The sequence below is a fragment of the Cherax quadricarinatus genome, chromosome 97 (genome assembly GCF_038502225.1).
Source record: "Cherax quadricarinatus isolate ZL_2023a chromosome 97, ASM3850222v1, whole genome shotgun sequence".
In the NCBI taxonomy this organism is placed as follows: Eukaryota; Metazoa; Arthropoda; class Malacostraca; order Decapoda; family Parastacidae; genus Cherax; species Cherax quadricarinatus.
The window spans coordinates 3,621,056-3,634,438 of NC_091388.1; the positions used below are offsets into that span (position 1 = coordinate 3,621,056).

Consider the following 13,383-nt stretch of genomic DNA (forward strand, 5'->3'; position numbering starts at 1 on the left):
AAGCCGTTACAGCTTGATAAATCTCCTGGAGAGCGAAACGTTGCCACGATAAAATGTCACATTAGTTGCACTTGTGTCCTCTTAACATATCTAACTTTTTGCCCATGTGTCTAATTTATCAAGGGATCAAAACTGACTTCTCGGAGGAGACGGGAGTGGAAATATAAACACATATGCGGTATAATGTGATCCTTTATTGACTACGTTTCGCCCACACAGCGGGCTTTTTCCATTGTGTCGGTATTTTATACCATTTATTTCCAGGAGACTGGAGTATAGGGCCCTGATCGAACCTATAGTTTTATATATTAGGGTTTGAATATCAAAATACCGACAGGTTAGTAGGTAAGACACGTAAGCAACAGTTAGGCAACTTTATTCCGAAACGTTTCGCCTACACAGTAGGCTTCTTCAGTCGAATACAGAAAGTATTCTCTACTGTTCCTGCCTACTTTCTGTATTCGACTGAAGAAGCCTACTGTGTAGGAGAAACGTTTCGGAATAAAGTTGCCTAACTGTTGCTTACGTGTCTTACCTACCATATTAGGATTTACCTGTATGTTCCTGGAGGTGACGAGGCGGCCACGGTAGTGAAGAGGGGCCATAATAACATGTTGCTCTATAGTGAAGGTATCATGTCTCTGCCAGGCGTAGTAACCTGCCACCTGTACTAGACGACGACGGAAGTTTGGGTGCATGAGGTCGCCCCCGTCGCTTCGACGTTCCACAACCTCCTCCTGTAAAACACTGACAGTCGTTAAAAACGGTATAAAATACAGACAAGTTGAAGATTGAGACATATGTGTCACAGTTGGCTATCTTATTGATGAAATGTTTCGCCTATACAGAAGGTTTGTTCAGTCAAATTCATCACCACCTCTTCCTTTGTATCTGACTGAAGAAGTGGAAAAAGACTCTTATGTACAGTTCAGGACATTTATTAAAGGAAACGTTTCGCCACGAGTGGCTTCTTCAGTCCTAATACAGAGAAAACTAAGAAAACACACATATATTAGTTTTCTCTGTATTAGGACTGAAGAAGCCACTCATGGCGAAACGTTTCCTTTAATAAATGTCCTGAACTGTACATAAGTGTCTTTTTCCACATCTTGTCGGTATCACCATACCATTTCCTCAGAGAAGTATGTGTACGAATGGTATATAATACCGACAAGATGAGATTAAGACACATGTGCAACATCTGGGTATCTTTATTGTAGACGTTTCGCCATCCAGTGGCTTTATCAATACAAATTCTAGGACATAACTTGAAGACAGTAGGACTATGTACAGAAGATGAGGTAATCAGTCCCTCAACCTAGGAGTAGGTGCGAAGAGCACCATAGTATGTATGTATAATGTTCGCCAAGACCGTAGTCCTGGCACGGGTCTCAATCTTGCGATGACCCGTCTCTGGCTCCAGAGGGAGAAAGGTTTCTACAATGATGCGACGTATGCTGTTCAAGGACTCTTCTGGTCAGTTCAACTGGTGCATCTCATAAACGACAACACCGTATGTACTCCTAACTGTGGACACTAGTGAGAAGGAGGATATGTCGTTATCACAGGTAACAGCTTGTCTGGTTCGTTGACTCCATGGTACACTAGTGTGGCCGCAGTCATCTCTGGGTCCTCTTCGGGAGGTAATATCACTCCTAGTTGCCTGCGGAGCGTCTCAGTAACTTCGCACTCCAGAAGATAGTGTGTTAGGGGCCGCTGGACAACGTGCTGACAGTACTGGCACATCTCCTCCTCAGCCTTGTCTACCATCATCTTGGTTGTGGGAAAGCCCAAACGAAGCCGATGGATGGCGGTACACTGCGCTCTGGACCAGCTTCTATCATATGGAGGGGGTTCTCCCTGAGTCGCTGCTCGGTACCACTGTTGAGATGGGGTATCACCTAAGACCTCCCCCATAAGTTTCATGGCTCTGGCAGCCACCAGTTTGGTCTGTCGTAGGCTGATTGGGACATTAATCCCAACATGTGGATAGTCTGTTGCTGCCTTGGCTGCATCATCTGCCGCCTCATTTTCCCGGATGCCAGCATGGCTGGGGATCCAGTTCAATGTCGATCTGTTACCCTGAACTTCTAAGGCTGTCATTATGCTCAGGATCGATGTGATGAGGTGAACATTATCCTGTGGTTGAGGATGGGAGAGGGCATTGATTGCAGAGGTGGAATCAACATGTATGACAGGTCGGAGTCGATGTCGTAGGGCATGTGACAATGCCTGCTGAATCGCCACCAGCTCAGCTTAAAGGATCGTGCAGTGGTCAGGGAGTCGCCAGCCTTGTGTGTGACCACTGTGGTACAGTCCAGCTGCTGCTCTCTTCCTGTCAGGGTCGACAGAACCATCTGTGAAATACACTGCACATGTGCCTCCCTCTGCCAGTGCCATGCTTGTCTCAGCATGATTGCTGAGGGTGTCTTGACTACAGAGACGCTTAGAGATGGGTAGCTGCATGATGCAAACATCAGCTGGATCTGGGCGCCAAGGAGGTGGTGGATGGTACCCAGCAACAGGAAGGTCACAACTCTTCTCAAGGAGTAGTTGTATAGGCAGCAGCTTCCACCCAGCAGCACAAAACGAACGAATCCAGGAGTAGTCCGTGAAGAGTGTGGGATCTTGTGCCATGGTTGTCAATATCCGTCTCCTTAGTGGAGTACCTTGCTGCCGGTGCAGAATCGTGGCCACTTTGCAGGCGTTTATGTATCTTACTCTGTCAGCCAAGGAAGGAAGCCGGGCCTCAGATCTGAGACATACTGTGTTGGTCCAGATGGGGGCCCCAAGCATAGTTCTTATCGCCTGATTTTGTACGACCTCCACCCTTTGCCTGCTCTGCGAGAAGAGATGAGCTAACGCCGGTGCACCGTAGTCAATGAGCGAGCGTATAGCTTGTATATAGTAGAAGCGAAGTACATCTTTGCTTGCCCCTGCACGGTGCCTCGTCATGGCTCTCATGGCGTTGAGTCTTAGTAGAGCACGTGACCTGACATACTCGGCCTGTTTCTGAAAGGTCAGCTTTTTATCAATGTAGATTCCCAAGTACAGGTAGGAGCCTATCCACTCAAGTTCTATATCCTGAATATGTAATCTATTCACAGGATCTGGTCCCTTAAACATCATTGCAAGAGATTTCTCGGCCGAGATCTTGAGGCCTAGTTCCTTGCAAGACTGCGTAATTAGGTCCAAAGCTCTCTGAGCCTGTCGTTCTAAATTGCCTTTCCCATTCACTACGAGTGCAAGATCATCAGCATAGCTGAGGAGCTGTGTACCACTATGAAAGGAAAGGCTCACAAGTTCCTGCATGAGGATGTTAAACAGGGTAGGACTGAGCACACCTCCTTGTGGTGTACCGTTTTCCAGGGTTTTAAAGGAAGAGTAGTGTCCCTGAAAGCTGAGACAGGCCTGCCTGCCCCTAAGGTAGGACTCTATCCAGGCCAGGAGGCGTCCTTTGATTCCCTTCCGAGCTAGTATTGCCAGAATTGCTGTGGGGGTGGCTAGCTCAAATGCCTTTTCAAGGTCAAGGTAGACGACGATACTAGGTTTTTTGTTATTATCAGCAATCTGGCTTAGTAGAGTGGTTATGCACTCTGCTGTACCAACTCCTTTGGTGAAGCCAAATATGTGATGATGAGAGGGTCCAAGTTTCCACAGGAGGCGGTTTAACACCATCCTCTCAGCAGTCTTGGCTAAGCAGCTGGTCAGCGATATGGGTCTCATACTGCCTGGGTCCTTGGGCTTTGGAATTGGTACGACGGTAGCTTTCTTCCAAGCTGCTGGGAGTGTCCTGGCCCTCCACGACTTGTTAATGACGTCTAGTATGGCCTCCCATCCACTCTGCCCAGCCCGTGCAATCATGGAGTATGTAACACCATCGATGCCCGGGGCAGTGTCACCTGTGTTCTTAATGGCACGTCGGAGTTTCAAGTCCGTGAGGTCTTCATCAGTCAATCTTCCGACTCACATGCAGCTTGTATCGTTAGCTGGTGCTGTGGCAGAAGATCCGTCTGTATATTCCGGATGTCCTGTGGGAGCTGAGTGGAGGCTCCCCTGGAAGTGAAAAGCTCCACTAGTTTCTCAGCTTCCTGGGATGGGTTCGGGTGTGCTGGTGGCCTCGGTTTGCTCTTGCCAGTTGCTATGTTGAGCTTGCCCCATATCTCAGATAAGGTGGTGTGATGCCCGAATGTTGAGCACCACTCCAGCCATTTCTCAGTTTTTACTCTGAGAGAGACTCTGCTGGCATGCTGCACAATGGCTCTCAGAGTATTCCTGTTCTCTGCCGTAGGGTTACGCCTGTATAGCTTCCTAAAAGAGTTGATGCAGTGGTTCTGCTCCCGCACCTCGTCGTTGTAGAACCACCAGTCTCTTTTGTGAGTGCGTCCTGCGTACTTCTTTGGAATTGCGCACTCTGCTGCCTGGGTGAAAACAGTGATTAGCTCCTGTTCAGCCATATCACAGTCTTCAGATAGAGAGTATGTGGACCACCAGTCATGAAGATAATCCTGGAACACCTTCCAGTTGGCCCTCTTTACGTCCCATCTAGGAGGTAGCACAACTGTGGGAGGCCTGTTGATGTTGAAGGTGGTGATCACTGCAAAGTGGTTACTGACAAGGTGAGGATGAGTTCCCCATGTGGCTCCTGCTGCGAGTTGTCTTGACCCAAAGGTAAGGTCGAGGCAGCCACCCAACAGGTGTGTGGGGTCTCCATTGTTTAGCAACTTTACCTCTGGAATATCGTGTAGGAGCATTGCTATGTGTCTGCCAGCAGCATTGGTTGCTGAGTGAGAGTGCAGCATTGGGTGATGTGCGTTGAAATCTCCACCCACAATGATACACTCAGTGCGTGCTAGTGTGAGGAGCTCTGCAATGTCGAGGGTGTGTCTTGGGTTCTTGTAGATGTTATAGATGGTAATGGGCGCCCCAGGTATGTGCACAAGGATGGCCTGTACCTCGACATCCTCCCCACAGTCCACAGGGTTGGCTATAACCTCGTGAGGTATTGTATTGGATACAAATACAGCTGTGCCTCTGAAGTGAATGCCCGGGTCCATGTGCAGGAAATACCCAGCAAAACTGGGTAGTCTTGGGCACATAGTCGGGAGAGTCAGAGTTTCTTGTAGCAAGATGATGTCAACCCGATCCCGAATTACTGCCTCCAGCAAGAGGTGCTGTTTGCCCCTCAGACCCTGAATGTTCCATTGTAGGACCTTGAGGGTGTGATTTGGTACCGAGGTTATTCCATCGCTGTTGTTTCTTGAGCTGGAGACTGAGTCCTGCCCGCTCTGAGAACCTGCAAATTCATGGCATCCACTGTCTCCTCCTCAGTCAGTAAGCACACTCTCAGGAGCGTATTGACCATCTGCCGGAATGCGCTCTGTTGTTCCGTGGAGTTGATTGTGTTGGAAATAAGATCCTTGAACACCTTGATGAGTGCTACGAGATCCTCCCTGGTGAGGGCCTGCTTTGGGGTTGGGTTCGAAACAGTGGATATTATCTGGGCTGTTGTTGTCTGTGGGGACTGCTGAGGGTTGGATTTCTTTATTGTATGCACCATGGTCTGTTGCTGTATACCAGGTTGGGTAGCCGGGGTCGGCTGGTGAGGTGCCAGTTGAGTCTGCAAAGCGCCTGTGCCGGGTAAGGAGTGCCTGCATTGTCGTGCTATGGCCGGTGGGGGTTCGTTTAGTGCCACCTGCTGATCGCATTGACCAGATGCACCCTGTTGATGCCTCCTGTTCCTCTTCTTTCTGTTTCTTCGTTGAGGCAGGGGTGCAGGAGGTTCTTGACCTTGACGCCTGGTTGAGGCTTCGAGGGTTGGGAATTCCTGGGCATTGACTTGGGTTAGCTGCTGAGAGATCTGCGGTATGGCAGCATTCTCTGCACCCATCGTTTGCTGAGAGTGATGATCCGTCGTAGCCTGTTGCCGAGTTTTTGGCGTCTTCCAGACTCCTTGAATTCTGGTGAGCCTCTCGGGGCATCGAGGATTCCAGGCATGGTGTTTCTGCCTGCAATTCGGGCATCGTGGAGTGGGTGGCGATGCATTTTTCAGCTTGGTGATGCATTCCTCGGTAGGGTGGTGCTGGCTGCAGACACCGCAGATTACTCTGTTCGGACAGAGTGCACCCAGGTGTCCATAACGCTGACACTTGAAACAGCGAACTGGTTCTGCTGTGAAGGTCCTGACATTGTACTTGCCCCAAGAACCGAGGTCCAGTTGGGATGGCAGTGGTCCTACATGCTGAATGAGGACCTATCGGGTTGGTGCGTTGCCTGCCGTCTTTACCTTGAGATGTTGAGCTGACACCACACTGGGGGGAGCTGCAACTGCCTCAATGGGCATCATCAGCGGGTATCGCATCACTACACCCTTGGTGATTTTCTGCCAAGAGTCCAGTTCCTCCAGGGTGAATGAGCGATCTGTCTCCATGACTCTCTTCAAGGTGGTATACATTTCCTTGTTGAGAGGAGTCAATATTGGTTCTCCCCTCAAGTTGAACCATATCTTGAACTTCAGGTTGTGTCGTGATTCCAGGTATAAAACAACGCCGTAGTGGGTTCCGTGGTCCCCGTAAGACTTCACCTTGAATTTGCCAGGAGTTGAAGTGACAGGATGGAGCCTTATATACCGCCAGGAGGTGAGATGTAGGCTACTAGTAGAGGTAAGAATGTAGTCTTTGGGAGGTCACGTCCCCCTCAAATCCAGCCATTCTCACTAGCAGAAGTTGACAAAGTTGATCTCAGGTCTGTACCAAGATACCATTGTGTTGCAGTGTCTGACAGAGTGAACACTGAAATGGTATAAACTACCAACATATTGTTAGGTAAGACATGGAACAGTTAGGTATCTTTATTTCTGATAAATTAGACACATGTGCAACTCTTGGGTATCTTTATTGAGGAAACACAGTGGCTTCATCAGTCCATGCATAGGAGAAACTTGAAAAAACAGGAGGAGAATAAGGTAATCAGTCCCTCAACCTTGAGTCGATGTGGTCAGTCTAATTTATCAACGTGTCGGTTCTCTGAACCATTCATCTTTGTAGATCTATGGTTCAGAGAACCGACATGTTGATAAATTAGACACATGTGCAACTCTTGGGTATCTTTATTGAGGAAACGTTTCGCTACACAGTGGCTTCATCAGTCCATACAAAGGAGAATCTTGAAGAACAGGAGGAGAATGAGGTAATCAGTCCCTCAACCTTGAGTCGATGAGGTCAGTCCATCAATCTTGATGGACTGACCACATCGACTCAAGGTTGAGGGACTGATTACCTTATTCTCCTCCTGTTCTTCAAGTTTCTCCTATGCATGGACTGATGAAGCCACTGTGTTTCCTCAATAAAGATACCCAAGAGTTGCACATGTGTCTAATTTATCACCATTCATCTACAATCTTTATTTCTGTATGATGAAAGTTAAGACACATGTGCAACATCTGGTTATCTTATTGTAGACGTTTCGCCATCCAGTGGCTTTATCAATATAGATTCTTGGACATAATTAGAAGACAGTAGAACTATGTACAAAAGATGAGGTAATCAGTCCCTCAGTCTTGGAGCTGGTGTTTCTGTACTCTACTGAAGAAGCCTACTGTGTAGGCGAAACGTTTCGAAATAAAGATACCTAACTGTTGCACATGTGTCTTACCTAACAACCTGTCGGTATTTTATACCATTTTAATGTTTAAGTTTATAAATATTTGTAACATTTATGTAAATATTCTGGAAACATTTCGCCAGCCAGTGTCTTCTTTAGTTCAACGTAGAGAAACGTGACGACTAAGACATGTTCCATATATAAAAACATAAGAATGGAGGAACACTGCAGAAGGCCTACTGGCCCATGCGAGGCCAGTAGGCCAGTTTCAGCAACTCCAAATAACCTCTATTAATAATAATAATAATAATAATAATAATAATAATAATAATAATAATAATAATAATACCTATATTTACTAGCAGTACACGACACAACTTATACAGACCATAGCTCACACCAATGACATACTACTATATAGAAAGTCACTTGTTATGTTGAGCATTTCCCGTAAATTATGTCAGTTTTGTCCCAGGATGTGACCCACACCAGTCCACTAACACCCAGGATGTGACCCACACCAGTCCACTAACACCCAGGATGTGACCCACACCAGTCCACTAACACCCAGGATGTGACCCACACCAGTCCACTAACACCCAGGATGTGACCCACACCAGTCCACTAACACCCAGGATGTGACCCACACCAGTCCACTAACACCCAGGATGTGACCCACACCAGTCCACTAACACCCAGGATGTGACCCACACCAGTCCACTAACACCCAGGATGTGACCCACACCAGTCCACTAACACCCAGGATGTCACCCACACCAGTCCACTAACACCCAGGATGTGACCCACACCAGTCCACTAACACCCAGGATGTGACCCACACCAGTCCACTAACACCCAGGATGTCACCCACACCAGTCCACTAACACCCAGGATGTGACCCACACCAGTCCACTAACACCCAGGATGTCACCCACACCAGTCCACTAACACCCAGGATGTCACCCACACCAGTCCACTAACACCCAGGATGTGACCCACACCAGTCCACTAACACCCAGGATGTGACCCACACAAGTCCACTAACACCCAGGATGTCACCCACACCAGTCCACTAACACCCAGGATGTCACCCACACCAGTCCACTAACACCCAGGATGTGACCCACACCAGTCCACTAACACCCAGGATGTGACCCACACCAGTCCACTAACACCCAGGATGCCACCCACACCAGTCCACTAACACCCAGGATGCCACCCACACCAGTCCACTAACACCCAGGATGCCACCCACACCAGTCCACTAACACCCAGGTACCTATTTTACTGATGGGCGAACATAGAGAACCGGTGTAAAGAAACACGTCCAATGTTTCTACCCTCGCTGGATATCAAACGCAGATCCTTGCCGTGTGAAGCGAGAGCTATAGCCACCAGGCCACGGGTCCCCGTATATAATTCAGTGAAACCACTGGCTGGAGAAATGTCTACAGTAAAGGTATACACAGATAGTGCACGTGTGTGTAATTCTTCAGGGTTCCTCTCTCATGTAACACTAACCATAATCTTGGCTCTGAGGTGGTGGATGTGTGGTGTTCCCGAGAGACACAAGAGAAGTGTCTCTACTCCAGGGGTGTTGGAGGCCTCCATGGCTGCTCTCACTGTCACTCCAGACATCTCCTCCACACCCTCCACCGCCTGCATTGCCCACATCTCCACCACTCTCCTCCAACACTTGATACCTGGTGGTGAAGATAAGGCTCAGGGTAATCTTCAATACACAACACCCACACACCCACACCCACACACCCACACCCACACCCACACCCACACCCTCACACGTACGTATGAGGGGAGGAAGATACCCCAGTGGAGTGAATACGATAATAGTACACAATACCGACATGTTGGTAAGACACAGGTGCAACAGGTAAGACCCAAATGCAACAGTTAGGCAACTTTATTCCGAAACGTTTCGCCTACACAGTAGGCTTCTTCAGTCTAATACAGAAAGTAGGCAGGAACAGTAGAGATGTGAAGACGATGTAATCAGTCCATCACCCTTGAAGTCGTAGAATTTGAGGTTGTCAGTCCCTCAGCCTGGAGAAGTTCAGTTCCATGGAACTATGGACTATGGAACTGAACTTCTCCAGACTGAGGGACTGACCACCTCAAAACTTCAAGGGTGATGGACTGATTACATCGTCTTCAAGTCTCTTCTGCTTCTATCAACTTTTCTGTACTCGACTGAAGAAGCCTACTGTGTAGGCGAAACGTTTCGGAACAAATATACCTAACTGTTGAACATCTTATCATAACCTAATGGAAATAAGACACTTCGACGTTTTTGGATTATGGTGGGTAATTTACGCTATGATAATTGGACTTGTGTGTATCATACCTGAATAAACTTGTTGAATTAGACACATATGCAACTCTTGGGAATCTTCATTGAGGAAACATTTCGCCACACAGTGGCTTCATCAGTCCATACAAAGGAGAAACTTGAAGAACAGGAGGAGAATGAGGTAATCAGTCCCTCAGCCTTGAGTTGATGTGGTCAGTCCATCAATCGACTGCTGCACCTCTCCTGCCATACGTTTATAAGCTCCTTCACCACGCTTATGCCGTATTCTATTTAAGATTGATGGACTGACCACATCGACTCAAGGTTGAGGGACTGATTACCTCATTCTCCTCCTGTTCTTCAAGATTCTCCTTTGTATGGACTGATGAAGCCACTGTGTGGCGAAACGTTTCCTCAATAAAGATACCCAAGAGTTGCACATGTGTCTAATTTATCAACATGTCGGTTCTCTGAACCATTCATCTACAAATCAACAAGTATAAACCATACCACGGGTGGGGTTTGAACCCGCGATCAGAGTCATAAAACTCTAGACCGACGCGACGGTCTGGAGTTTTATAACTGACCGCGGGTTCTAACCCCACCCGTGGTATGGTTTGTTTGCAATCGTGTTATTACGATTTCGTGAGTCATATCAACAAGTAAAATAATAAGCTGCTTCAGGTACAGGTACAAATACAGTTACACGAAGTACCATACAGCAGCATATGTGTAGATTACGTAAGAACATAGAAGAGAAAGAACACTGCAGCAGGCCTGTTGGCCCATATTAGGCAGGTCCTTGTGTGTGATAACTAGTAACTAAGACGCACTAACTAGGAGAGAAAGAACACTGCAGCAGGCCTGTTGGCCCATATTAGGCAGGTCCTTGTGTGTGATAACTAGTAACTAAGACGCACTAACCAGGAGAGAAAGAACATGACAGCAGGCCTGTTGGCCCATATTAGGCAGGTCCTTGTGTGTGATAACTGGTAATTAAGACGCACTAACCAGGAGAGAAAGAACACTGCAGCAGGCCTGTTGGCCCATATTAGGCAGGTCCTTGTGTGTGATAAATGGTAACTAGGACGCACTAACCAGTATACAGGAGACAGAGGACTGGCACCACACACAGGAACACCATAAATGATGCTAGAGTAGTGGTGAACTTGACGAGAGAGAGTCTAGCCTCCAGGATCCTGGCTAGGTGCACTGTCCGTCCCCAGGCCAGCAACGCCCACTCCCATCCACGCCCATCCCTCCTGTACGTGGACGCACGACGGTACTTCCTGAAGGAGTGATAGGAGTTGTAGTAGTAAGTCATTTTACCATGATACGATCATGTTTAAGAACAAATGTGCAAGAGTTGGCTGTCTACACAGGACACATCTGCCGCCTCTCTGTTTGACTGAAGAAATCTACTGTACTCGTTGTGGTTGCAGGGGTCGAGTTGTAGCTCCTGGCCCCGCCTCTTCACTGGTCGCTACTGGGTCACACTCCCTGCACCATTACCTGTATCATACCTCTACTTGAAGCTAAGAATGGATCCTGCCTCCACCACATCGCTTCCCAAACTATTCCACTGTGTACGTGAGACGATTTAACAATAAAAATACCTAACTGTTGAACATGTAAGAGGCACCTGTCTCCTAATTTCATGTTCATTCTCCACTATAATCTACCTGGAGGGATTGGTACCAAACTTACACACGAAAATCACTCCCTATGAAGGTAAAACACTCGAAAAGAGATGCAACATTCCCCCGATGACAAGCAGGGGCACCACAAGTACACTGAGAGACAACATAATAAGTGTCCGGGGCCCCCGACTGTTCAGTTGCCTCCCAGCATACATAAGGGGGATTACCAATAGACCCCTGGTTGTCTTCAAGATCTCTGGCTGTTTTCAAGACCCCTGACTGTCTTCAAGACCCCTGGCTGTCTTCAAGACCCCTGGCTGTCTTCAAGACCCCTGGCTGTCTTCAAGACCCCTGGTTGTCTTCAAGATCCCTGGTTGTCTTAAAGACCCCTGGGTGTTTTCAAGACCCCTGGCTGTCTTCAAGACCCCTGGTTGTCTTCAAAACCCCTGGTTGTCTTAAAGACCCCTGGCTGTCTTCAAGACCCCTGGCTGTCTTCAAGACCCCTGGTTGTCTTCAAGACCACTGGTTGTCTTCAAGACCCCTGGGTGTCTTCAAGACCCCTGGTTGTCTTCAAGACCACTGGTTGTCTTCAAGACCCCTGGCTGCCTTCAAGACCTCTGGCTGTCTTCAAGACCCCTGACTGTTTTGAAGACCCCTGGCTGTCTTCAAGACCCCTGACTGTCTTCAAGACCCCTGGCTGTCTTCAAGACCCCTGACTGTCTTCAAGACCCCTGGCTGTCTTCAAGACCCCTGACTGTCTTCAAGACCCCTGGTTGTCTTCAAGACCCCTGGTTGCCTTCAAGACCCCTGGCTGTCTTCAAGACCCCTGACTGTCTTCAAGACCCCTGGCTGTCTTCAACACTACTGGCTGTCTTCAAGACCCCTGTCTTCAAGAACCCTGGCTGTCTTCAAGACCCCTGACTGTCTTCAAGACGGCACTGGACAGGCACCTAAAGTCAGTACCTGACCAACCAGGCTGTGGTTCGTACGTCAGCTTGCGTGCGGCCAGCAGTAACAGCCTGGTTGATCAGACCCTGATCCACCATGAGCGTTGACCCCCGGAACTCTCCAGGTATACTCTAGGTACACCTTGAATTCTTTTGTAAGGTTTGCAATTGTTGCAAACCTCTGCAAAATAATTCTTAAGTTATACCTTGAATTATGGAAGGATCCTATACTCCGTGGCCTGGGAGGCGAAGCTCTCGCTTCACACGTGGAGGGTCCGGGTTTGATTCCCAGCGGGGTAGAAACATTTCGACGCATTTCCTTACACCTGTTGTCCTGTTCACCTAGCAGCAAGTAGGTACCTGGGTGTTAGTCGTCTGGTGTGGGTGGCATCCTGGGTGTTAGTGGACTAGTGTGGGTCACATCCTGGGTGTTAGGGGACTGGTATGGGTCACATCCTGGGTGTTAGTGGACTGGTGTGGGTCACATCATGGGTGTTAGGGGACTGGTATGGGTCACATCCTGGGTGTTAGTGGACTGGTGTGGGTCACATCCTGGGTGTTAGTGGACTGGTGTGGGTGGCATCCTGGGTGTTAGTGGACTGGTGTGGTTGGCATCCTGGGTGTTAGTGGACTGGTGTGGTTGGCATCCTGGGTGTTAGTGGACTGGTGTGGTTGGCATCCTGGGTGCTAGAGGACTGGTGTGGGTGGCATCTTGGGTGTTAGTGGACTGGTGTGGGTGGCATCCTGGGTGTTAGTGGACTGGTGTGGGTCACATCCTGGGTGTTAATGGACTGGTGTGGTTGGCATCCTGGGTGTTAGTGGACTGGTGTGGGTGGCATCCTGGGTGTTAGTGGACTGGTGTGGGTAGCATCTTGGGTGTTAGTGG

General features: G+C 48.5%; 1 protein-coding gene across 2 annotated transcripts in view; it reads right to left on the minus strand.

The window, feature by feature from the left end:
- The window catches only part of LOC128705015 (uncharacterized), a 62,855-nt gene that overhangs the window by 6,210 nt on the left and 43,262 nt on the right, over positions 1-13,383 (minus strand). For both annotated transcript variants that reach the window (XM_070105127.1, XM_070105126.1), the window contains exons 2-4: positions 11,009-11,199; positions 9,124-9,305; positions 555-737 (exon numbers count right to left, since the gene is read on the minus strand). In XM_070105127.1, the coding sequence (XP_069961228.1) occupies positions 555-737; positions 9,124-9,305; positions 11,009-11,199 (556 nt within the window). The remainder of the gene's footprint in view (positions 1-554; positions 738-9,123; positions 9,306-11,008; positions 11,200-13,383) is intronic.